We start from the raw sequence: 23,370 nt of genomic DNA on the forward strand, positions 1-23,370 counted from the left end.
AAAAAGCAGCTTAGGACGCCAAGAAGTAATTATTAGCCAGGTGAAGAGATACAAAAAATCTGCCTCTTCCATTAAGCTGCTCTTTCGTTAAGATGATAATCTGTTGATTATTATTGTTGTTGTTATTATTATTACTACAGTACTGTTCTTATTACCAATTTCAAGCTTCGTTAAATAATCCATTACCTATTGTAAGTATCGCATAGGTTACCTTTCCCCTACGACTGATTACATCGTCTGATTACATAAATTACCTCCATCACTATTCCGGGTATAGCGACCTATGTAATTAGTTCTTATGCGGAAGTGTTTCAGTCAAGTCCAGCTTACCTCTCCGGAAGTGCAAGTGCAAGACAGTGAGATAGTACCTAGGTACCTACCTATGTAAGACAAGTACCTAAGACAGGCAGGATAGACAGGACAGACAGGACAGACAGGACATGTGCTATAAATCAGGTACCGCGAGGCTCGAGTTCCACCTGTTCGCCTGACCCCCTTTTTTCTATTCGCTATTCGTTTTATTCGGTCCCTTTTAAAATCCACTAATACACTAACATCCATACTAACATCCATGAGTTGCTAGGCATTTTTCTGTGACCCGCCTTTTCATCCCCCCCCACCGCCAAAAGCCAACTCCCAATACTTTATCAATAATAATACCACCCAGCTCCAGCTCCTCCCCCCAGCACTTCTGAGCTGGACGACTTCTGCGACTTCTACACCATCTTCCTTTATCCAACCTTTATGTACGACGACAACGTAAACTTTTTGCCCAACATGAACCCCACCGACGAGGAACTCGACCGCGACTGGCAACCTAATGGCCGCCGACCTCAATCGTGAGTTTCCTAGCTATTATCCGTTGATTTCCGTACCCGCTATTCTCGCCGTCGCTAGTAAGGGGAAGGCCTTACCGAGAAGCAAACCAGATTCTTCAAGACACACCAAAGCTAACACAACATCTTCTGTGTAGTACGATTGCCCGATCTTTCAGTCAAGAGCTGATGGATATCTTTCGGATTGAAAACAGCCTTGCCGACCTGGACGAACAAATTGACAAGCGGTATGGCCCATGCCAAGTCCCCTGCTCTTCAGAGACGTAGTTTTCTTATTACGCGACCTTGACCAACGGCCACTAATACTGGGTTTTCTCATGACTAGAAAACAGCAAGTCAACAGTGGCCAGACCGAGTTAGAGGCCCTCGAGGCTAGAATTAAGGAGATGGAAGAACGACTGAAGAGGCAGAACCCTCCGGGAGTCGCCGGTAGCATGAGCCCACGGTCTCAACGGCAAGCCATTGGCGATGCGTTCGGCAAGGCGGCATCTACAGAGAAGGATCTCGCACAGCAGCAGCAGCAGCAAAGGTCTCGGCCAGGAACTGCTAAACAGGTACAGCAAGCACCTGCCCATGGAGGAGCTATGCCTCCGACCCCCACAGCCAGCGAAGGTGAATACGTACTTGTCAAACATAGCTCCTCTGGTGACGGCGCCGCTTGTTCTCGAACTTTTACTGACTATGTCTACGTTTCTAAAGATGGTGGTGACCGCGACAACTAAATCGGCATAACTACGTTTCAACAACTTTTTTGAACCTGCGCCCCCCCCTTACCCGGCACGAGTTGAATTTCTATCGCTTTTGGCTTCCATCAAGTTTCGTATTCTTTCCACCGGAATATTAAAGGAGACATATTTGAGTAACCAACAAACTTCCTCCGTCGAACCCCACAGGACCGGACTTGGACATGAGTTCAGATCGCCTCAGTTGGAGTAACTTGGATACGCGTACCCCGGATGAAACTAATCCTTGCTCCCCGTTCTGGGATCCGACCACAAGCGAGCCTTGGTCCATTCGATTTTTCTCGTCGGCAAACGGGGGCGAACGAGAACCACCCATTTTCCTAGTCTCACGAACCCGAATTTACAACAACCCTCAAGATATCCCCTCGTTTAGAGAAAAGACGCGACGACGTTATATTCTTGTCCGTCTGGCGTTGAAGGCGTCCATCTTCCTTTTCTCATCCATTTTTCAATCTTAGGATCACCCCCTTTTTTTTTTAAAGTAGCATCATGAATACGGAGGCGGCGGCCGCAGTGGGGTGATTATTACGGGGTTGGGTCCTGATAATTAACAGACAGACAGAGCGTGCTACGAAGCGCTCATCTCACACTTGGCATTTTAGCATGGCATAGGATTTTATGTTTCTTGAGCAACGCTGTCGCCGCCGCCCCGCGAGGTTGGAACGGTTGCGAAAGCGGACCAAAGGCCGTCGTCATGGACTATGGATGCATGCATATGTCGTATCTCATCAGCTGGCCTTAGTAGTAGAGAAGGGCCTGTTATTGTACATAGATGCTTTTATCGTTCAACGAGTACATCTAATGCATCTCGCTCAAATTAATGCATGCTCGCCCCTGAGTTTTGAGATGCTTTGATCCGTTATCATCTTATACGTCAATAGCCTTAAAGTAAAGAGGCAGACAACAGTAATCATAATTAATCATTTTCATACCAGACAAGATCAACCCTATGTATACCTGTGAGTGATGATGAGTTACAGAAAGCGATATTAAATTTTACTGACTCGGCAAATGGAAAACTCATATTGGGACAAACCAGATAACCTAGCGAACTGCTCAAATGAAAAGATGGCCGAAGAGGGGAATAAAAAGACGTGAGCGGCGGCACTCAGGTAAATTATATATGCCGTGCTTATAACCGAACCCTTTGCCGTCGCCTATCCATCCGCCCAGAACCTCAAATTACACCACATACAAACATACAATCTGCCGGCCCCTCAACGCCAAAGTTCGTGTCTCGAGGCGAAAATCTACGTAAGCCCCTCCTCGTAGACGAACTCTTACAAGAGCCTAGCAGCACTACCACTAACGCTACACAAAAGTTAAAGAAGGAATAGGGAAACGAATTAGCAAAATTAGAGAAGGACGGGAGGTTTGCAAAAATTTAGGTACGACGAGTCACATTTATCTCTGCCTAGAGGAGAAACGAAGTACAAGTGATGGTTCGTGGAATCAGTTCCCATGATGATTGCCACAACTATCTCATTCGCCTATTTTACCGATCGAAGTTAAAATGAATACATACCGCGTAGGTACGCAAAGTAAACATCATGAAAGTCTAGGTTGGGTAGGCGAGCCTCACCAACGGAAGCCAAGACAATTAAACGCAAAGAGCTCTTGTATCATTCGTACAATGCAAGCCAGCAAATTGATTCCATATTCTCCCTTGCTTCAAATATATTCGACGACATTTTTAACCTCATCGCGAGCATCCAAGTCTCGTTTATCATTATTGGTGTTCAGGGGCTTCGGGGCCATCCCAAACTTCTTGTTCGCAATGTCGAAGACGGCAAATCCACTCTTGAGGAACACATCGCCAAAAATACTTGGCATATCAGTAAAAGAACTGAGAGATTGTAGACCAGCATAGCACAGCTCGTCGGTGGAATGGGCGTACACAAAGTAAGCACCAGGCACCGAGCCGGCAAGTCTGTTGCCCTGTGTATCTCCGAGCTCGTAAACGAAGTCGGGTGGGGTTGTGTTGCAGGGAAGCACCCATCCGTAATCTGTATACGAGTAGTTGGCACCGGGGACGCTGCCGAAATACGTCTTAACCGCCTCCTCTGGGGCAAAGAACAGGGTGGATCCAGTGTCAACAATGATATCTCGTGCTTCACTGAACTCATATTTGACGTCTGAGCCACCAATGGAGAAGCCCGTCTGCTGAACAGCCCAATAGCCGTCCGTCGTGTTCACGTCGATATACTTAATATCCGAAGTATGCAGGCTATCGTCGATATATCCAAAGTTGAAGGAGCCTTCACTGCTGTTGTGACGCAGGTCGACTGTAAACAAAGGTTGGCTCAACACATTGGGTAGAAGATCAAGAAGGGTCTTCTGGGGCGGCAGCATCTGAGCTATGGAAGGCCAGGCTAATCCTACAAGGCCAGACATATTCGCAGACTCGGTAAACATGGTTGACACCGATGTAGCCGATTCAATTGTCATGTTAGGGATGGAGAGATTTCCAAGTATGAGAGTATCCTTATAACAAATACCCTGAGATGTAGAGAAGTCGCCATAGATGATAGACCAAGTGCAATTCTGGATCTTGTTGGCTGATGATGACTTGCTAGGATCCCAAAGGGTCTGTCCGGCCACTTCAGTCTTATCCGTGTCAGTCGAGAAGATCCAACTATGCTACTTGTTAGTATACACCGATTACAATATCAAGTACAATAAGTTTATAATGGAAACGTACGTATCAGATGATCCAGTATCTAGATCTAGGTATAACTGCTGAGGGGGGTCACCGATGCTGACAGGAGTGAGCCAGAGAAGATCGCCATCGTGAGCGGCGGCCGGAGCAGAACTTCCTAATGTTGTTGTTGTTAGTTATAGCTGTCTAATTCCCTTAGAGAGCCCACACGCTGCTTAACTTACCAGGTTCGCCTGTGGCGATCTTGTTGTTCGTGGCGGCTTTGTGGGCATCAACAACCTGCTGTAAACCCTCGGGGACATTGAGGTTGTACTTCTTCAGGGTTCTGAGATAATCAGTAGGGCCGTGACGAGGGACATCGGCATTGTGAGATAGAGGAAGAGAAAGCGTCTCGCCAGTCTTAGGAACAAGGGCCAAGGTCCAAACAGTAGTAGTGAAAAAGGAGAGGCAAAGCATCACCACCACACGGGCACTAGGGAAGTATGCCATTCTGATGAACCTTTTGGTGATCTAATGGTAGAACTTCTTGTGCCTAGGGGAGAGTAAAAAGGAACGGGAAGGAGGAATTTATTAGAAAAGAAGAAGAGAAAAATTATTGAAAGGAGTATCCCAGGAAATAGGAAATGGTGTTTGGGTATGAGCATGTTGTGATGTGAACATGTGCAACTACCCTCAAGATTTAATACATTAGGTAGGCAACTACATCTCGTCAACAGTACATAGGTAGGTATGTCCATATGTACCTCCCAAGTTAAGTGAATCACTGGGACGTGTTACCTAAGTGACGAGGTGCTTCACTAAAGCTGCAGGTGGCAGTTGGGTATACCCCTGTGGCAGGCGCGTGCTTTGGGATGATTGCTCCCAGCTACCTCCCAACCTTAAACAACCTCAAACATGAAGACACCAGAATTTACAGCCGTCGGCCATCTTGCCAAGCCGGATATCCGCAGCTGCCTTTGGATTGAAGGACCGTGGAACCCGTGCAATCTTGCGCAACTGCATTCCATTATATGAATTGGATGTAGACATGTACCTACCTACAGACAAACACCTCCATGTAACTTCCATATTTACACGTAACTATGTGTCTCTTAAACTAATGTTCCTACCTACCTAATGTACATAGCTCCAGCCTTTGAATTACTTAGGTACTTACTAGCTTATGGCTAGATCGACTCATGATATCAATATGAACCAGACTCTAACTTCGAATAGGACATACATACCTATGTACAACTAAAGTGAGTTCGAGACTACCTAATTTAACTCTATATCCTTCCTTCCGATACAATGTCTAACTCGTACCTATCTTTTCCTAATACGTGCTCAAGAAAAGATCATGTACCACGTATGACGATGACAAACGGCCTACTACAGGAAGAAGGGTGGAGTCTTGTACGAACATCAGATACCTATAGGCTATAGGTACCTCCTAATTGTCTGGGCCGACTTCCCATGTTCGGAAGAGACAAACACAGGTGCCTAACATTAGGTGCTTCACTTTATACAACCTCGATGGGTTCGAAACTGGCAATCATTTTGTCTGGTTATGTCATATAATTCATCAAGATCTATCTATCTATCACTTCTATAGCTCATCGTGCTTTGCCCTAGGCTCCTCCTTATCCTGTTGTTCCTTGGACAAGCGCTTGATCATCTCCTCGATCTCCTCTGGCGTCGGGCCCTTGCCACCTTCTCCGAACTTGATGTAGTTTTCCCCGTCCTTGGACTCAACCGTCGGCTTCGAGCCGTCGCTGCCCGTCTTGGTAGATCCCTTCTTAGCCTTACTCTTGCTCGGCTTCTTCGAGCTGCTCTTCTTCTTGCTCTTTTCGAAACTTTTGACGCTCTTCATTGCTAGGTCCATCCCAGCCTTCTCAAGCTTCTTGGTCTTCTCTATGAGGTCCTTGGCCAACAGTACGGGGTCCGCTGCCTCAGGGAGCTTTTCCTGTTCGGCAATTTTCTGCTCTAACCAATCAATGACAGACTTTGAAAGGTCCGTGATCTCCTTGAGGTCATCAAAAGTGTAGAGGGGCGGTGCCGGGCCGCGGTCCTCTGCAGCGGCTGTAGTTGTTGTCGAAGTTGTAGTTTCTTCATCCTCAAGACCGTCAAACTCGCCAGAATCCTTAGACGGGGCCGAGGTGACGGTAGAAGTTGTTTCACTTGTCGAAGTAGTGCTAGACCCGAGAGAGGATATGTATGCATCTGCTTCGGCAATCTTCTCCTTGATAGTATCAATGAAAGTGGTTGTTTGGTCCAGTGTACTTCGTAGGCTCTTAACTAGTTCTGGTCTCTTTTGCGCTTCGTCAATTCTCTTCTCTATGGGAGAAACGATATCTTTTAGACCCTTGAGCTTGGCCTTCAACGCCTCGCGGGGTGCGTCAGCTCCATCATCGTAGAGCCATTCGCTAGCTTCGCTAGCCTTCTTTTCTAGCTTAGCTCGCTCTTCTGGGGTAGATGCAGCTACGAAGGATTCACTTTCTAGTAAATCCCTGACCCTGTAGGTGAAGCCTTCAAGCTGGTTTAGTGCTTCTTCCCTCAATCGTCGAGATTTATCCGAAGTCTCAAAAGCCTTGATGCGATCCTTTGACTTGGTAAGGTCTGCTTTTGATAGACCTGGAATACCCGCCTTCTCTACGATGTAGTCAATCGGGACCACAACGAGTTGCTTCTTCTTTGGCACCGGGCTGCCGTCTGCGGATTCAGCGGACGTTGACTCAGTTGCAGTTGTCGACGTAGAACTAGATTCTACAGCAGAAGTGGTGGCCGTGTTAGTGGACTCGGTAGTTGAGGCACTTTCGGAAGTTTCTTCGCTCTCTTTTAGAGGTTGCTGTTCCTTGTTTTTACCGAATCCAAAGAGGTTCTTCACGCCATCAATGACCGAACCTTCCTTTTCCTGTACCTCAGCCTCACACTCAACGGCGGCCTTGTCAACTTCTACTTCACCATTCTCAGTGCTGAGTCGTAACTTGACCTTGAAATGAATATCGGAGTTAGCGCATCCCTTCTCGACGAGAGATGCAACAGACGCCGTCAAATTCTTCGTGACCAGGGATTTTGTCTCTCGGTCTACTGCGGTGCCGTCAGTTGAGAGTACCTGTTGATAGAAAATAACCGAGAAATCCTCGTGGTTTGTGAAAGTGACTTCCTTCGGAGCAGCACTGAGGAGAGATCGCTCGGTCCAGAGTCGCTGCTGTTGGGGTTTGTCCTGGGGGTTAGTCCATTTCATTCCCGCTGGGAAGAATGAGCTGTCCGAGATCCTGATCTCCCTGACTCGGAAACTGGGGCTAAGTTCTGCAGCTCGGAAAGCTGCGCCAAATACTGCTGCCTCGTCTGAGTTGACATTGCTACGGAGCTTGTCACCGCCAGCAATCTTTTCAAGTTGCTTCTGGACGAAAGGCGTCCGCGATGAACCGCCGTGAAGAATGATAGAGTCAAGCTGGCTGATGTCAAGCTCGGCTACTTCTAGGGCCTTTTGGATGGTGGCACCAACCCTCTCGGCATGCGCTTCAGCCAACTTCTCAAAGTCTGCTCGAGTAATTTTATATCTGAAGTCGATATCATCGTAAAGGCCCTCGAAACTAGTGGCAGTATCGACATTGGCGCTGAGGACATGTCTTAATCTTTCGGCATCCTTCAGAAGTTTCGCCATAGCTCGTCCGTGACCCCGAACGCTCTCTGCCGTCACAGAGACCTTCTTAGCAGAGGGCGTCTCAACAAACTTGGAGATCATGTCGTCCACGATCAAGTAGTTGAGAGCGTCACCGCCTAGAGTCCTATCCCAACCGGCTCCGACGACCTGTACTTCCTGGACCGTCTTGTTGAATTTGCCGATATCCTTGATAGTTCGACCTTGAAATTTCATGACAGTTGCCTTGGTGGATCCAGCGCCCATGTCAAAGACCATGTGATACTCCGGCTTAGCTCCCTCGCTAACAGTAGGGAATGTTCGGCTCGTAGCGTAGTTTAACCCGACAGCAAGACCGTCACTAATAAGGGATAGAACCTTGAGACCAACGAGCTCGGCAGCCAATTCCACAGCGCGTTTCTCGTCGACAGTATAGAAAGGCGGGACCGTAATAACCACAGATCGAACGTTGTCGTCGGAACCAGCCATTGCTTCAGCGTTGCGCTGTATGCTCTGAAGCTCCATTGCTAACAATTCTTCTACCATCCATGCTTCTTCCTTAGCAGTAGCCTGGCTCTTGAACGCGACTGTACCGCGGGTCTTGTGCGCCTCTAATTGTAGGCTAGGATGCCTTGCAGTGTACTCCTTCACGATCGAGTCGTCCGTGGGAAGGCCAAGGAGAGTCTTGAGGTTAGGGTAGACATCGCCAGGGAAACGAGCTGCAAGGGCCATGGCGTCGGAGCCATATGCCCTCTCGGGATACGAGCCACTCTTGGGGGCATTTTGCGAGGGTTTGAATGCGACTGCGGAGGTTTCTTTTCTTCGCGAGTCTTTAGTTAGGACGATCTCGAGGGGGATACCAGGCTTGACGAGGGTGGCTTTTATATATTCAGTACCGAGATCTATACCAAGAACAGCAGATATAGCAAGGGCATTTGTAGAGAAAAAAAGAACTACACAAAGTAGTATTGATCGAGGGGAGAATGTTTGTGCCATGTTGGGCGGGATGAGGAGGGGTGATTGGCGAGAAGCTCGCCGCAGAAAGGGTTTGAGACCAGCTACAAGAAAAGGTTGTGGAAGCAATCAAGCAAAGTTGATGCTTTTTTTTAAAAATAAAAAAAGAGAGAAATTTGAATGCAATTTTATTTGCGAGGCTCCAGCCTGGTGTCTTGTTATAAATGGTTTCCTTTATTTTATTATGTAGAATCTGGCCTTAACTAAACGAAAAAACCAAGCAACATATTCCAAGCCAGCTTTCCTGACCTCACCGCGTGAGCTCGGCCAAAAAAAAAGTACGTATTATTCTCCTACAAAGAGGACAACTTGTTGAAAATAAATCCCTGCACGTGGCTGACACTTTTCATAAAAGCCACCGATAGTGATCTGATTGGTTCGATAGTGAATTATGGAACTAAATGCTACGAATGTGGAAATTCTTAGAATGCCCCACTTTAAGAACTCTACAGAATATGTACATAATAAAAGAACAGCTACCTATGTACCTATGTACTTATGTAGGTACTTGTGGCTGGCGTAGGTATTTGTACACCATCTAGGTTAGATTCCCCCGCGCATGAAGAAGAAGTATGGGGTACATATTGGCCTTTACGTCAATTTAATGTGTACGTTAGGTAGCCTTTAGGTAGACTTGCGAAATGCGAAATGTTACCTTAAACCCCAAATTCCAACAGCCTTCGTCCCGTCCAATAACCATGCCTAGAGTCGATAATGAGATCAGTGGTCGTCTCGCCCTCATAACGGGCGCTTCTGGAGGGTATGCTAACACCGTATATTCATATGCACAAGCAGATAATTTATCTATACAGCGTTGACGAATCATAGCATCGGCTCTGCATGTGCTCGGGACCTCTGGGCTCATGGGGCCTCCCTCGCCCTAACATGTTTCCACAATAGACAGCCAGTAGACGACTTAGCTGAGGAGCTTCGCAAGTCGGCTGGAAGCGTGGGCCACAAGGTCACCATCCATTGCGTCGATACCGGCTCGGCTGAAGAGATCGAGCGGCTCTTTCGTGAAATTAAGGAACAACACGGCCAAGACGGCCCAGATATACTAGTTTCCAACGCGGGCTACGGGAAGCGACGCAACGGTATCCTGGATGTGAGCTTGGAAGAATTCGATTATACTATCAACGTGAACTTGCGGGCTTCTTTTATTCTGTCCAAGTTGAGCATTCCCCATATGGAGGCTCAGGAGTGGGGTCGTATTATTTTCATCTCTTCGATAGCTGCACAAGGAGGTGGCATCAACGCTTGCCATTATGCAGCTTCCAAAGCGGGGTTAACAGGTCTGATGAAGAATCTGGCGATGAAGCATGCAAAAGTAGGAATTACTGTTAACGATGTAGCTCCGGCTATGATCGGTGAAACGGGAATGATACCCGACGAGAAGTTTGTCGAGGGCACGCCGGGCGACGTCAAGAATATCCCGGTGGGACGGCTAGGAACGCCTCAGGAATGCGCTAATATTATTACTATGATATGCAGGACGGGGTATTTAACGGGTCAGAGCATATTGCTAAGTGGTGGTCTTAAATAGTGATATATTGACTCGGAGCTACCGTTACAAGTCCGCTTGTTCGAGCTAAGATTGTATTGAAGGTAACACAACACTAATAAAAGTGACCAGTTATTCCTTCTGTTCTCATCTTACTCATTATTCATGATGCTTGAAATCCAATTCTTGAATGCTATTTTTCTACTAAAAAATTAAAAATTAATTAAGAAGACACCATCTGAGACCGGTACCTTTTGTCGGCCAGCGTCGGCACAAGTATCCGTAGTTCACGCGCCGCGCCGAAACGACGGGGTGGCAACATCTGACGCCGGATGGAACTGTCGGCTCCGTGGTGACCTGTGTAACCCCCGCTCCTTCCTCGAATGACTCAACTGAATGAACCTTGACCTCGACGATCTCGTTTCAGCTTCGTACACACTGTTTCCACTATTCTGGGCCCCTTCGAGCTTCGTGACTTTCTCATTAGTCACAGCCTTCCTTCTACCCCCCTAGTTTATCCCTGCTTACTTGGGCATGCTGTCGTGGTCATCATCACGACGCATACACACCGTTCATTTGTCTATCAACCACAGCTACCAAAGTGATCGCCTGCTTCTTCTACTTGGAGTAAATATAGAAGGGAACTACGTTCTCACCTTTTATTCTCGGGTTATCAGACCAAACTAACTTACTCGGAGAACACAAAAAGGAAAACTACCAAAAAGAAACTAAGAGCGATCGTCAACTTCGGGCCTAAGCCAAGTCCCCACGGAGCAAACTCCATCGCCACCAATCTACCAATCCGCCACCCCGAACTGGAAAGACAACCCCCCCCGGTCCCAAAATGGGCACACCGTTCATCTCGCACCTCGAGCCCACGCGGCTGGACGGGTACGACCGCACGCGGCCTCACGACCAGCAACCGGGCCACGTGCCCAAGACCTTCGGCGACGCGATGGAGGTGCGCGAGGCGGTCTTCGTGCGCGAGCAAGGCGTCCCGCTCACCCACGAGCACGACCCGGACGACGCGCGCTCCTGCCACTGGGTTATGTACGCCAGCGTGAACTTCACCACCGAGCCCGAGGAGCGCGACCCGCTCTCCGGCGAAGTCACCAAGCCCCGCAAGTCCGAGACCCGCAGCCTACCCATCGGAACCCTGCGCGTTGTGCCGTTTCCGCACCCGCCGCACCCCCAGCCCGGTGGCAGGTACGTGGATAACGTGCTGCTGGATGATGATGATGATGATGATGATGAAGGTGATAGCGCGACGAAGGGTGACGGCACTGCTACTTCTTCCGGAACCGCAAGGCCTCGAGCCAGGACCATGACGTCTGTAGACGAGGAGCGCCAAGCTTCCGCTTTGCCTTTCGGTGTGGATCGGCCTACGACATACCACGACGGAAAGGAGCCGTACGTCAAACTGGGCCGCATGGCAGTGATTCCCGAGTTTCGCGGCCACCACATCGCGGGCCAGTTGTGGCTAGCAGCCAAGAAGTGGCTCGAGGACAACCCGACCTTCTTCAACCCTAGCGTCACGGAGCTAGGCATGGATCAGCTCAAGGTTGGCGTAGCTGGCGATATTCCCAAGTGGAACGGCCTGGTGTGCTGTCACGCTCAGGAGAGCGTGGTGAAACTCTACGAGAGGTGGGGCTTCAAAGTCGACGAGGGCATGGGTAAATGGTACGAGGAAGGCATTCCGCACGTAGGAATGTTTTTACGACTGCATATCAAGGAGGGAAACCCGAAAGTATAGTGCTGCAGGCAGGCTTAAAAGGGGATAATCAGAATTCCTCGAGCCTTGATATTAGGAGTACGAGGGTGGTCGTATAAGTGCTACTTTATCAGTTGGCGTTTCGTTGCTGTTTTTACAAAGATACCAAGTCAATTATGACTAATTTCGTTTACCGATGTCATTGCATTTGCGAGAGCTATATCGGTAGAGCAAAATAAATGCTATAACACCGGTTATCGTTTCGGGAATTACTTGATTTCAGTTCATCATGATTTGCCCACACGGGCAGAGCCTTTATTGAAGAGGCCTATGTGACTAGTATGCCATAGAACCGCATCCCGCCTGAGCCAGAAACGCACAAATGCAGAGTGTAAAATGCCCAGATCGTCCACGCCGAAGAAAACCCAGAAACTGCACCCCTTTTATCGGTTGCTCTTGGCGACACGCTCCAACTCGTCCTTCTTCTTGATGGCGTACGAGTTGCTGCTTCCCTTGGCAGCGTTGATCAGCTCTTCAGCTAGACACTCGGCAATCGACTTGACGTTGCGGAAAGAGGCCTCTCGGGCACCGGTGGTGAGCAGGGCAATAGCCTGGTTGACTCGTCGAAGAGGGGACACATCGACAGCCTGTCGTCGGACGGTACCAGCGGAACCGATACGGGTGCTGTCTTCTCGGGGGCCGCAGTTGACAATGGCATCAACGGCGATCTGGATGGGGTTCTGGTCGGTCATGAGGTGGATCTATACGATATTAGTCTTTTACTACGTTAAAACCCCCGGTTCCTGGTTCCTTACAATCTCAAAAGAGTGGGCAACGATTCGGACAGCCTTGAGCTTCTTGCCGTTGTTGCGGCCGTGCATCATGAGCGAGTTGGTTAATCGCTCGATGATAGGGCAGTTGGCCTTGCGGAATCGCTTGGCGGCATAACGACCAGCGGAGTGAGGAATGTAAACGGGGGATCGGATCTGGATGTAATCGCTATCGAGATTGTACTGTCAGCGTGCTGTCCTCAACTCTTCTGTTGCAATTCCCCATGAGTTTTGTTCGAGAATCAAGGCTGGATGTCGCGTCGCCCAAACCCAAGTTTTCAGGTAGAATCGAGATGTAGAGGATCGAGTAGTAAACTTACGTCAACGAGATGTCGCGAATCTCAACATCCTCGTAGCTCCCTGTTTAAAGAGTCAGTCGCAATGCTCCAAGGGTCGAATAAAAAGAAAACGTACATCGGTTGAACAGCTTGATGCTGCCAATCTCGGAGACAACGTCCTTGGGAAGGACCTGGTAGTTGGTGGATTCGACCTCGACCTCGCCGTTGTCAGACATCTTGATTGTTCTGGCGTTCTGGCTAGGAGATTGGTGTTGTTAAAAGGTCGAACGTTGGTGGTGGGGAGGATCGCGAAATTCCACTGTTGAAGTTCGAGGTAGAAATTTTGGCCGGGTACATCCGATTGAAATTCGTGGGTAGAATTGGTGCGCTAGGGCTCAGTGGTTAGTGCGAGAAGGCCAATCAGGCGCGTCGGTTTGTTACAGGTGGTGGCAGCTGGCAGCTGGCAGCCGAAAAGATAAGGAGTTTCACGTGGTGGGTACGTACCCTGAATTAACATTTAGCACCACAGCCATGCTGCATCCATGGATGCATGTCTAGTACATACATGTACCTAGGTACTGCTATCCCGAAAAAGGAACATATCTCAGTTGGCATTTTAAAGTTGCATCTTATTAACCTGGAACATACAGAACACATCTGAATGCCTTGGTAAATAGAGAAAAAAAATTATATACGGAAACATAGGTCATGGCATTAATCTATCTTCAACTACTTAAACACATTCTCCTTTACAAAGCATCTACTGAAACGCCTTTCCCTCCCCAGGCTCATCAACACCCAGTCCAATCTTGCCCACAGCATTCCCAGCCTCAAGCCTCCTGTGCGCCTGCCTGATGCCCTCGGCCGTGGCCCTCAAGCGCTCGTTCAAATGGCACTTGATCACGCCCTGGTCTAGCAGCCCGGCGAGCTTCTCGTACCAATCATGGTGCTTCTCCTGCTTGTCATTGTAGTAATAATGGTACGGCCCAGTCCCAACCCAGCACCAGACAAAGGTCAGCGACTTGCTCATCATCTGCGACCCGTACATGTCGAAGTTGGCCTGCACGATGCTGCCCACCTTGCCGAAGGGCGCCAGGATGTCCGCAATCGGGAACAGGTACTGCTCCGTGCGGCCTGTGATGTACGCATACTTCAGGGGGATATCGGCGGGTAGGTTTAGGTCCTTGATCTGCTGCACGATGTCTCCGCGGTGGTTGACCACGTGCGTGGCACCCATCTTCTTGGAGAACTCGATGGTCTCGGGTCGCGAGGCCGTGGTGATGACGATAGGCAGTTTTAAGATGTGCCGCGCGACTTGGGATGTGATCGATCCCATGCCGCCGCCGCCGTTGATGATGAGGATTCCGGCTTTCTCGCCTACCTTGATCTCTAGTCGGTCGACGAGGGACTCGTATGCAGTTGCGAAAGTTAATGGCATTGCTGCGGCCTGGACAAAGTCGAGAGACTTTGGCTTGTGGCCGGCGTGTCGCTCGTCCACGATCAGCTGCTCAGAATAGGAGCCTTGGAAGACAGGGTTTCCGAGGTAGTAGACCTCCTCGCCGGGCTTGAAGTATTTTACATCTGGACCCGTCTCGAGGATGATCCCAGCACCGTCGTAGCCAGTGATATGGAAGTGAGGTGAGTCTTGCGTTAGTGGCTTGACTCGCTCGTAATAGTCAGGGGCGTCGTCGTAGGTGCCAGCGCGGACCTTCTTGTCGATAGGGTTGACGGAGATGGCTTTCACCTGAACGATCATTTGACGGCCTGTTGGCTTCGATGGCTTGGGGACTTCTCTCGAGTGTAGGTTCTCAACGGGGCCGTATTCTGTTACGCCAACCGCGTGCATAGTTGAGGAAGCCATTGAGTAAGGAAAAGGGGGATGTTGGTATATTCAAGATTTTATAGTGTGATATTGGTGTAATCGGATAGCTGGTGACTAGATACGATGTCTTGACCAGTGATACAGTTCGAGGATATAAAGCTATAATTCCCAAGCTCATCCTCGGATATTTATACATAATCCTTGACACCCTCAGATTTCCCATACTGACGCGCTGATTAAGTCATCCTAACATTCCCACCACATCGTTGCCGAAGGGCGAATGAAAACCGACACAGGATCTACGATGCTTACTGAGGTACGCGATGATCGCGAAGAAGTTGCTATGCGCGCGTCTTCATTGTGCATTAACACTCTTTACAAATCCAAATCGTAGCTCAAGGAGGGAAATGCCCGATGAGATAATTGGACGAATCACGAGTAGGCCGATATACCGACACGGGACCGATTGACCTGGATGGGGCTACCGGAGTTTAAAGAAGTATCATTGGAATAACCATCGAACTTCCAACAGCATGCCCGGAGCACCATGAGGCGTGAGGGTAAAATATAGCCAAGGTAACCTCGGTTGTGACGTTATGCTGCGTTGGAGAGGTTAATGGAAGGGAAGGTTGATGTCACAGCAATCGTCTAATTCCCGTTGGACTTCCAATTTATGTAAACTTTTATTTCCAAGCTTGTAGCCACACTGTGGCTGGCTACCAAGGTTAGGTACTTCCATACCTTAGGTACCTAAGGAGGCACCTACGTAATAAAGTTGAACCGCGTAAGCTCCATCCATGGAACCATAACCGTCCAATTCCCAATTCCATCCCAATTCCCAATTTGCGGAGCCTCGAGCTTCCGGCGGGAGAGTCGAGTTAGAACAATCAATTATACGAGCCAACTTCGCACAAGGCCACATTGCGTTACCTGCTCTTATGTATTATCCCTTTTTTTTCTAATGTAAAACAGTGTTTGTAATAACTACTAGTTAGTTAGTTAGTTATTCCTTCTCCTGAACTTCTTCGGGTACCTGCAAAATATAGACGTGAAAAAGAGCTCTTGCTGCTGCTGCTGCTGAAGGAAAGTATCTCGCCATGGCAGAGATCCGTCAGCGCAAGGGCAAAGGCCCCGCGAGGGACGATGTTCGAACTGCTATCGTCGAGGAGCTCGATACCTCGGAGTCGGACACGCCCGCGCCCAAGCAGCCTAAGCCCAAGCGTAAAGCTAAGGAGCTTGTCAACGACGATGAAGAGTATAGTCCGTGGCTGGACGTCCTGCGCGTGCTCTCATTCCTGTTCGTCGCGTCCTGTGGTCTTAGCTACCTCGTTTCCGGCGGCGAGTCTTTCTTCTGGAGCATGCGGGCGCCACCCAAGTACATACAACTGGACTGGTGGAAGAGCCAATTGGTACGACGTTTTAGCTTTTCCAATTCAGTCTGCGTTGGCTTACCTAGCTACCTGTCTATCATTCTAACATCTTGCTCGTCCAACAGCGCGGTCCCATATACCTAACCCCCGCCGAGCTAGCCCAATACGACGGCACCGACGAGTCCAAGCCTATCTACCTCGCTATCAACGGCAGCATCTTCGACGTATCAAGCAACCGGCGGACGTACGGCCCGGGCGGCTCGTACCGATTCTTCGCGGGCGCCGACTCGGCGCGGTCCTACGTAACGGGGTGTTTCGCCGAGGACCGGACGCCCGACATGCGGGGAGTCGAAGACATGTTCCTGCCGCTAGACGACCCGGCCGTAGACTCGCACTTTGCGCCGGCCGAGCTCGCCGCGCTCAAGAAGAAGGAGCTCGAGGAGGCGAGGCAGAAAGTCCACGAGGGGCTGCTGCATTGGGTCCGCTTCTTCGAGAACAGCCCTAAGTACCCCAAGGTCGGATACGTTAAAAAGGATAAGAACTGGTTAGATAAGGAGCCGAGGAAGAAGTTGTGCGAAGCGGCGGCGAAGGGTAGGAAGCCGAGGAAGATCCCTGGCTCTGAAGATTAAATAAGATTTTATTTCAAATAACTATGTATTTTAATAGCGGGAAAGCGACTTGCCTAACCTAGAAACCTAGGAAAGGGGATTAAATAAAATTAGTTAGGACGAATGTTGGGGACCTTTGGCTTACTGAACGGTAGCTTGAAGACATAATGAAGGCCGAGGTGAGATCAGCAACATTTTACTATTACAAGCACTAATAATACTCGGGACACCTACTAAACAGGATTATATATTACACACTCTTAAAGACCATAAAGACAGTTTGTTTTTCTCTTTGGGATTAATGCTTATATTATTCAAAAATCAGGGCATCTCATCTCTAACTGCACAATAATGCGAACCGAACCGTCTGCCCCTAGGGTGAAGAATCCAAAATACACGTGTCAAGGCTTGTCTATCTGCAACGGCGTGGTTGCCCATCCAATGGGTTCGACGCCGGCTTGCCCCTCGCGATATCATGGCTTAGAGTCCGTGCGAGCATCGCACGACTCGTCGCCTCCCGTCATTAAACCATAGCTACAAAAACTATGGAGCAAATCTTATCTATATCCTATTGTAGGACAGATCATAGCATGAATAGGGCAGCAACCAGACCAAAGAGACCCATCGAGCTGGAAGCACCAACGATGTTTGCAGCAGCGGTCGGGATCGCAGAAGTGCTTGCGGTAGCCGATGCAACAGGTGCCGAGGAGGATTTCGTGGCTTCCGAACCACTTCCAGAGCCGGAGCCACTTCCAGAACCGGATCCAGATTCTGAGCCAGACCCAGATCCTGAGCCCGAACCAGATTCTGAACCACCTGAAGCGGTGCCATTACCAGCAGTACCACCGGTAGTGACCGAGGGAGCAACATTGGCAGCGGCTCCCTTAGCAATCTCCTTGAAGTTTGCTAGGCTTCGTGTGGCATTTGCCGAAGTGCTATTCAGGTTAGCATATATCAATCTCATTTGCTTCACAAAGTATTGTACTCACTTCTCGTTAACTACCATAACCATTCCGTTTTGGCAGTGCTTGGCCTGAGAACAGTAGAACCACAGGGGCGTCTTGGCGGAGACCTTGACAGAATATGTGGGGATCATGCCCATAGCCTGGCTGGCAGCCACGGGTTGGTAGCCGGAGAAAATGCCAGTCTGGTTGGTGTGCTCGGAGATGGGCGTGCAAGGGTTGTCGAAGTTGGACTGCGCTACACTGTGGTTGCCACCTCGGAACTGGAACTGGATCATATCGCCAACATCCGCCTTAAGGGTGTCCGGGCTGAAAGCAATAGTGCCATTGGGCGAGCCAACCGAAACGACGTGGACCTTCTGCGCAGCAGCGGAACCCAAGAGGGTGAGAAGAGCGGCGGTGGTAGAGGCGGAGAAAAGCATATTGGCGGTTTTTGATGAATGTTCTGACTTCGTCTAAATATAGAAAGAATGTCGTTTAAGAGAACGTATGTGATAAGCGACTCGCGCTGAGAAGGACTAGCCTTAGAATATTACGTTAATACGGAAGAAGCGAAAAAAGACGGAAAATGAATATCCCAAAGAGAAACGTAGAGTAGCTGAAATGAATTGGAGGAGAAAAGATCAAGTACGACGTTTACGGGAGTGCCATCAGCTTTAAAGGGCTCTCGAGCATCAGACAGGCAATAATATGAGAGATCTCCATGCCGGGGGGCCTCACCCATGCCCTGACATCTAGCGTAAAATCAAGGGTCGTGGAGTGAATAATTCTATGAAACACGTTTTGGCCATCTACTAGATGACTAGCATTGGAAATGCTGAATTGCTACCACATCAACCAGGGTATTATTCGGTAGGGTCTAGGTACATACCTAGACGGACGTTCGACAGCCGAAATACCTTCTTCCAGACCCAGTTGTCCATTGGTCCTATCGAGATCTGCTTGGCATTACATGGCAAAGCCTCCCGGCTGGGACGGGCTTCCGTAGAGGCGCAGTCCTTAACCTACATAGGTATCTCGGAGACAAGATGAGGTCTTCTACATAGCAATACGCGCCAGCCCACTAATACGATATGGAATCCGTCTCGCTTGAGAATCGCTACACCCAATACGGCGACTGTAAGAAACATATTCTTACGTAGGTAGCGACTAGCAATGGAGTTACAAGTCCAAGTCATACGTATGTACATAAGTGTACCTAAAGCTTGAAATGTTTTGAATCCGGGGGAGTGAAGCTGGCCGTCCTTGAGGTTGACCGGGGGTACGTACTCTGCAAGCCCAGAAGGACCAGAAGAATTAAGGTTGGAGGCTTAGGGAGTTGCAAGCAAGCTAAGCTGGTGGCCTGGGTGTAAGCGACGAGGGGGTCCCGGGCCAGGGGCTTTCGGAGCACGGATCCTGCCTCAGCATGGCTCCAAGCGTGACACCAGCCAAACTTAACTGGTTTCATCTTATCCCCTTTTGAGCCGTTACTGCCGACATCATCAGATGAAATGGAATACATACGCAAGCCAAGCCCTTGCGCTTGAAAGCTTAGACTAAATTCAATTATGTATTATGTACCCAGCTATGTGTAATTAGTGTAATTACAAGGTCAATTACAAGGTCAATTACTAAGGTATAATTCAAGATAACTATACGATATGTATATGTCCGAGCGTTGGGGAACCTCATTAAAGCCCTTTACATACACTAACCTAACCTAGTAATCTTCAAAGCTTCTCTCTCAGGGGCCGAAACGCTAAAGACAAAAAATATTGGAATCGAGAATTTCATATGCGTCTTGCTGCGGTGAAGCGTTTCTGAATTCCGCGTAAGGCATTCGAAACAAATTGTGGCTCCCGCTTTGAGATTCCTTATTTCACGAGTTTGATGTTTTAAAATGCCTGCGAGCGAAAAGATATCCCTATTCAGCTAGCATCTTCTCGACTGGTTGTAAGTCAAGCTATCTGTCAATGTCCAGAGCAAAGCTGTCCTTGACATCGTGCCCTTTAGCAAAAGGGTTGTAGAATAGATAGACGGCACTATCATCTAAGGGGTAGAATATGTAGAATGAGGACATAAGCCGTGGAGGAGGATGCCGCCTAGGTTACTTGGTCTCAACAGTACGGCGTGTTTCTACATAATCTACGAGGCTTCGAGAACGATGTGCTCAGCCAGCTACTATCAGCCCGAAAAGCTTGGCTGGCAGAAGAAACGCCAAGATCTCTGTGACGGCGGCTTTGTAGATCGATCTGGAGGAATGGTTCATACAAGCATACATACTTGCCGGTCCATACCACCTTCATCGTCACAGATCATAATCCCGTCACAGATCATCTGCACTAGATCAATACAAATATCCTACCCGCAGCCCTTAAAGATCAAGCAGTAACTGCGGCGCGATCTTCTCCAGATCCTCCACCTAATCTACCATTAGCATCACATCGCCCAGAACACTAATACGCACCAGACGAACGAACGAACTTACCTCGAGAAACCCCTTCTCTTTCTCCACGACAGTCCGCGCAATCGCCTCCCGCACGAAAATATCCATGTATTTCGCAATGGCCGCATTCGCATCCTTCGAGACCCTCGTGCCGTCCTTCTCGAAGAACTGATGCAGCACATGTGTCAGCAGCTCCGGTGGTATCGTCTTCCTCTCCTCTTCTTCTTCCGCTTCGTCTTCGTCGAGGTCCATCGTATCTTGCGCCCTTCGTCGCTGCTGCGGCTGCTCGTCCTCCGCAAACGGATCCGCGTCGCTCGCGTCCGAAGCGGTGGCTTGGGCTTGCTTGCGCGCTCGGGAAGGACCAGAAGTAGAAGAGGCGGAAGCCCAACCCTTGGCCGGTCCAGAAGAGCCTCGGCCGTGAGCGTTGCTTGCAGATTGCTTTGGGGGCATTGTCCAATCCGGCTCTTGCAAGTGTTTAGGGTAGGTACCTAAGGTCAAACAACAGTAGGTAGATCTAAAGAGGTGCACGCTGGGGTATAAAAGTGAGCAACGCTCTACAAACATTATTTAAGTTTTGCAAAACTCCGTACACCGCGATTTGATACAGCTGCTTGCCACCTGCCCCCTGTCCCCCTGTCCCCCTGTCCCCCTGTCCCCCTGTCTTCAATTGCAATGTCCATTTCAACTACCTACCCAAATCACTTCCTCTGCCGCATAGAAATGGGTTACAGTAAAATTATCATCGTAACTATACCGGTTTGTCTACGAAACAAAAATTTACATTCACACATCACATACAAGTAATACATAGGGTACTAGTTCAAAGGATCACCTGCATTCAGAAGTCTATGAGTTGTATGCAACCGAAAGAGCCAGGTCCACGTAACCGTCGAGGAATGGGGATGTAGGACGCAAAGCAGAAAGAATACAGTCAAAGGAATTGCCTAGGATCTAAATTACAGCGGACAACTAGCTGACAAGACGATGCGAGACATGTGTGCCCTGTCTGCCAGTAAAATCCGCAAAATCAAGCTGTTCCAGAACGCCACGGCAATGAGTGATGCCCTGTAACAACTTTCCACCGGAGCGTCCGCCACGCTCCTTTTTATCAACGGCCCTTTGTCGCCTATCCACCGTATTACACCACCACGCCTCTCCCGTCTATGAGGTATGAGGGAATTTAACCGGAACCACCCTTGAAGGCCTTTCCGAAGAGGAGAACCTGGAGCTGATCGTAGATCGACAGCACACCGGCACCGGCAACACCACGGAGAATGTTGGCGCCAGCACCCTTGAACAGAGACTTGACACCCTCCTTGGCGATGATCTGGCGGGCAGCATCCAAGGTACCGTTGTACTTGACGGCCTCACCGGAGGTCATCATCATACGACGTCGGATAGTGTCAAGAGGGTAAGAGGCGATACCGGCAGCGGTGGTGACACACCAACCGAGGATGAAAGAGGCGAGGAAGTTGTTCTGAAGAGTGCCGGTCAGGACGACGGGCTTGATCGAGTCGTACAGACCGAAGTAAAGACCACGGTAGACGACGATACCAGCGACCGAAGGCATGAAGCCACGGTACAGACCGGGAAGACCGTCAGAGGCGAGGGTCTTTCGGTAGACGTCAACAAGACCGTTGAATTGACGCTCACCGCCCTTCTTAGCGTTCTTGGCATCGTTGGCCAGACGGGTACGGGCGTAATCGAGAGAGTAGACGAAAAGGAGCGAAGTGGCACCAGCAGCCTTAACATATAAATATCAGCATCCGTAGCCCAAATTTAGAGTCTTCAATGAAACTTACACCACCGGAGGCCAAGTTGCCAGCCATCCACCAGGCGTATCCGTCGCGCTCCTTCTTGAAGCCGAACATCTTCTTGAACTTGTCACGGAAAGCGAAGTTCAAGGCCTGAGTGGGGAAGTATCGGATAACATTGGCAGTGTTACCACGCCATAGGGACATAACACCCTCATCGGCGGTAGTTCGTTTAAAGCAGTCGGCGATACCGTTGTACTTGCGGTCTAGACGGCCAGTCTTCAACATCTCATCCTGTTCAGTCTGTTAGCGCCGTCATTACTGCGAAGGGAATCCAGCCCTGTGCCGCCAAATAGACATGTGAAGACACATATACGTATTGTGGAGCCAAAGTTACATGGCTCCAATGGGGAATTTTTTGCGGCTGAATGTGCTCTACGTATCAACGTACCTGGTTCTGGATAAGAAGCTTGACACGCTCGATGGGAGCGGCGGCAGTCTTCGAGACGGCGGCAGAGACACCACCCACTAATTAACCAGTTAGCAACAATTATCGCGCATGACAACCAATATCACGCGGCATCGAATATCGACATATTGGCGGGGATGCCGGTTGGATTTAATTGCAAAAGCAGTGACGTACTCAAGAAGTCTGCCAAGAAGGGCTGCGGTGTCCGTTAGTTAAGTTCATTGCTGAGATAGATAGTGAGGGCAAAGGTGCAAAAAATCCAAGGACTCTCTTTTCCAGCCATTTGTGCCAGATATCATCCCGATAAGCAGCACACCATTTCGAAATAGCTCGAAAACCGCTTCAATTGTCTCGTAGAAAGCAATTGAAGCCGTCGATGGTATGCGCGAGAGGTATTGATGGCTAGATGGTGGTGGAGAGGAGGCCAATGCTCGTTGTCCGAGCGAGGGATTTGATAGTTGTGGAATTATAACTTACCGGCATGCCCAAAACCTTCTGTTTCTCAGTCATCTTGTCGGCTGTTCAAAGACTTCCTGATCTTTGAAAGGAGAAGGAGTGAGTGGAGATTAGAAGTAAACGAGGAGAAGATAGAGAGGAGTTGAAAGACGGAGAGCGTCGAGCGAAATATTTCTACTGCGACTGGGTCTGCAGAAAATATTTTGGGGGGAGGGAAAAAAAAATTGCTGCGGGTAACTGCCAAATGGACCAGCTTTTTCTAGCGACTCTTCCCGGACCCGCTGCTAAAACTGCACTGAGACCCTTC

The 23,370-nt window shown here is 49.3% G+C and overlaps 11 protein-coding genes across 11 annotated transcripts; 4 read left to right on the forward strand and 7 right to left on the reverse strand.

Annotated features, from left to right (window-relative positions):
• Positions 1-777: 777 nt before the first annotated feature.
• Positions 778-1,558, forward strand: F4813DRAFT_387961 (uncharacterized protein; the record flags this gene model as incomplete). Its single annotated transcript, XM_049246630.1, has 3 exons — positions 778-839; positions 974-1,063; positions 1,162-1,558. 3 exons carry the CDS (start codon positions 778-780, stop codon positions 1,556-1,558), a joined length of 549 nt encoding a protein of 182 aa, XP_049101218.1.
• A 1,692-nt stretch (positions 1,559-3,250) lies between these two features.
• On the reverse strand, positions 3,251-4,727 carry F4813DRAFT_387962 (secreted aspartic proteinase precursor; the record flags this gene model as incomplete). Its single annotated transcript, XM_049246631.1, has 3 exons — positions 3,251-4,214; positions 4,281-4,395; positions 4,463-4,727. 3 exons carry the CDS (start codon positions 4,725-4,727, stop codon positions 3,251-3,253), a joined length of 1,344 nt encoding a protein of 447 aa, XP_049101219.1.
• A 1,048-nt stretch (positions 4,728-5,775) lies between these two features.
• F4813DRAFT_354389 (stress protein ORP150) lies at positions 5,776-9,127 on the reverse strand. The gene has a single exon (XM_049242742.1). The coding sequence runs from the start codon at positions 8,857-8,859 to the stop codon at positions 5,827-5,829; it is 3,033 nt and encodes a 1,010-aa protein (XP_049101220.1). The 5' UTR covers positions 8,860-9,127; the 3' UTR covers positions 5,776-5,826.
• Positions 9,128-9,463: 336 nt separating this feature from the next.
• Positions 9,464-10,528, forward strand: F4813DRAFT_354392 (NAD(P)-binding protein). Its single transcript, XM_049242743.1, has 2 exons — positions 9,464-9,637; positions 9,706-10,528. Exons 1-2 carry the CDS (start codon positions 9,519-9,521, stop codon positions 10,418-10,420), a joined length of 834 nt encoding a protein of 277 aa, XP_049101221.1. The 5' UTR covers positions 9,464-9,518; the 3' UTR covers positions 10,421-10,528.
• A 16-nt stretch (positions 10,529-10,544) lies between these two features.
• Positions 10,545-12,271, forward strand: F4813DRAFT_354394 (uncharacterized protein). The gene is made up of 2 exons (XM_049242744.1): positions 10,545-11,584; positions 11,642-12,271. The coding sequence occupies exons 1-2, from the start codon at positions 11,223-11,225 to the stop codon at positions 12,129-12,131; spliced, it is 852 nt and encodes a 283-aa protein (XP_049101222.1). The 5' UTR covers positions 10,545-11,222; the 3' UTR covers positions 12,132-12,271.
• On the reverse strand, positions 12,272-13,543 carry F4813DRAFT_354397 (40S ribosomal protein S5). The gene is made up of 4 exons (XM_049242745.1): positions 13,334-13,543; positions 13,240-13,279; positions 12,905-13,088; positions 12,272-12,850 (listed from the first exon to the last, which is right to left on the reverse strand). The coding sequence occupies exons 1-4, from the start codon at positions 13,431-13,433 to the stop codon at positions 12,533-12,535; spliced, it is 642 nt and encodes a 213-aa protein (XP_049101223.1). The 5' UTR covers positions 13,434-13,543; the 3' UTR covers positions 12,272-12,532.
• A 299-nt stretch (positions 13,544-13,842) lies between these two features.
• F4813DRAFT_354398 (GroES-like protein) lies at positions 13,843-15,654 on the reverse strand. Its single transcript, XM_049242746.1, has one exon. The coding sequence runs from the start codon at positions 15,056-15,058 to the stop codon at positions 13,958-13,960; it is 1,101 nt and encodes a 366-aa protein (XP_049101224.1). The 5' UTR covers positions 15,059-15,654; the 3' UTR covers positions 13,843-13,957.
• A 39-nt stretch (positions 15,655-15,693) lies between these two features.
• Positions 15,694-17,284, forward strand: F4813DRAFT_354399 (cytochrome b5). The gene is made up of 2 exons (XM_049242747.1): positions 15,694-16,428; positions 16,515-17,284. The coding sequence occupies exons 1-2, from the start codon at positions 16,117-16,119 to the stop codon at positions 17,016-17,018; spliced, it is 816 nt and encodes a 271-aa protein (XP_049101225.1). The 5' UTR covers positions 15,694-16,116; the 3' UTR covers positions 17,019-17,284.
• Positions 17,285-17,555: 271 nt separating this feature from the next.
• On the reverse strand, positions 17,556-18,846 carry F4813DRAFT_26993 (uncharacterized protein). The gene is made up of 3 exons (XM_049240363.1): positions 18,831-18,846; positions 17,987-18,482; positions 17,556-17,932 (listed from the first exon to the last, which is right to left on the reverse strand). Exons 2-3 carry the CDS (start codon positions 18,379-18,381, stop codon positions 17,581-17,583), a joined length of 747 nt encoding a protein of 248 aa, XP_049101226.1. The 5' UTR covers positions 18,382-18,482; positions 18,831-18,846; the 3' UTR covers positions 17,556-17,580.
• An 839-nt stretch (positions 18,847-19,685) lies between these two features.
• On the reverse strand, positions 19,686-21,046 carry F4813DRAFT_354408 (CENP-S associating centromere protein X-domain-containing protein). Its single transcript, XM_049242748.1, has 2 exons — positions 20,427-21,046; positions 19,686-20,360 (listed from the first exon to the last, which is right to left on the reverse strand). Exons 1-2 carry the CDS (start codon positions 20,946-20,948, stop codon positions 20,313-20,315), a joined length of 570 nt encoding a protein of 189 aa, XP_049101227.1. The 5' UTR covers positions 20,949-21,046; the 3' UTR covers positions 19,686-20,312.
• Positions 21,047-21,564: 518 nt separating this feature from the next.
• Positions 21,565-23,117, reverse strand: F4813DRAFT_387971 (ADP, ATP carrier protein; the record flags this gene model as incomplete). The annotated part of the gene is made up of 5 exons (XM_049246632.1): positions 21,565-22,128; positions 22,187-22,432; positions 22,590-22,666; positions 22,782-22,803; positions 23,085-23,117. 5 exons carry the CDS (start codon positions 23,115-23,117, stop codon positions 21,565-21,567), a joined length of 942 nt encoding a protein of 313 aa, XP_049101228.1.
• Positions 23,118-23,370: the final 253 nt, after the last annotated feature.

This window comes from Daldinia decipiens (genome assembly GCF_022478715.1).
Source record: "Daldinia decipiens strain CBS 113046 unplaced genomic scaffold F4813scaffold_10, whole genome shotgun sequence".
NCBI classification, from domain to species: domain Eukaryota; kingdom Fungi; phylum Ascomycota; class Sordariomycetes; order Xylariales; family Hypoxylaceae; genus Daldinia; species Daldinia decipiens.

Excerpts from the sequence above, each read along its gene's own strand:
- F4813DRAFT_354389 (XM_049242742.1), bottom strand. The coding sequence starts at position 8,859 with ATGGCACAAACATTCTCCCCTCGATCAATACTACTTTGTGTAGTTCTT.
- F4813DRAFT_354392 (XM_049242743.1), top strand. The coding sequence starts at position 9,519 with ATGCGAAATGTTACCTTAAACCCCAAATTCCAACAGCCTTCGTCCCGT. Across the intron at positions 9,638-9,705 it reads ATAACGGGCGCTTCTGGAGG|CATCGGCTCTGCATGTGCTC; the intron begins GTATGCTAACAC and ends GACGAATCATAG.
- F4813DRAFT_354394 (XM_049242744.1), top strand. The coding sequence starts at position 11,223 with ATGGGCACACCGTTCATCTCGCACCTCGAGCCCACGCGGCTGGACGGG. Across the intron at positions 11,585-11,641 it reads CACCCCCAGCCCGGTGGCAG|CGCGACGAAGGGTGACGGCA; the intron begins GTACGTGGATAA and ends TGAAGGTGATAG.
- F4813DRAFT_354397 (XM_049242745.1), bottom strand. The coding sequence starts at position 13,433 with ATGTCTGACAACGGCGAGGTCGAGGTCGAATCCACCAACTACCAGGTC. Across the intron at positions 13,280-13,333 it reads CATCAAGCTGTTCAACCGAT|GGAGCTACGAGGATGTTGAG; the intron begins GTACGTTTTCTT and ends CTCTTTAAACAG. Across the intron at positions 13,089-13,239 it reads ATTCGCGACATCTCGTTGAC|CGATTACATCCAGATCCGAT; the intron begins GTAAGTTTACTA and ends CAATCTCGATAG.
- F4813DRAFT_354398 (XM_049242746.1), bottom strand. The coding sequence starts at position 15,058 with ATGGCTTCCTCAACTATGCACGCGGTTGGCGTAACAGAATACGGCCCC.
- F4813DRAFT_354399 (XM_049242747.1), top strand. The coding sequence starts at position 16,117 with ATGGCAGAGATCCGTCAGCGCAAGGGCAAAGGCCCCGCGAGGGACGAT. Across the intron at positions 16,429-16,514 it reads ACTGGTGGAAGAGCCAATTG|CGCGGTCCCATATACCTAAC; the intron begins GTACGACGTTTT and ends CTCGTCCAACAG.
- F4813DRAFT_26993 (XM_049240363.1), bottom strand. The coding sequence starts at position 18,381 with ATGCTTTTCTCCGCCTCTACCACCGCCGCTCTTCTCACCCTCTTGGGT. Across the intron at positions 17,933-17,986 it reads GTTATGGTAGTTAACGAGAA|CACTTCGGCAAATGCCACAC; the intron begins GTGAGTACAATA and ends TAACCTGAATAG.
- F4813DRAFT_354408 (XM_049242748.1), bottom strand. The coding sequence starts at position 20,948 with ATGTTTGTAGAGCGTTGCTCACTTTTATACCCCAGCGTGCACCTCTTT. Across the intron at positions 20,361-20,426 it reads AAGAGAAGGGGTTTCTCGAG|GTGGAGGATCTGGAGAAGAT; the intron begins GTAAGTTCGTTC and ends ATGGTAGATTAG.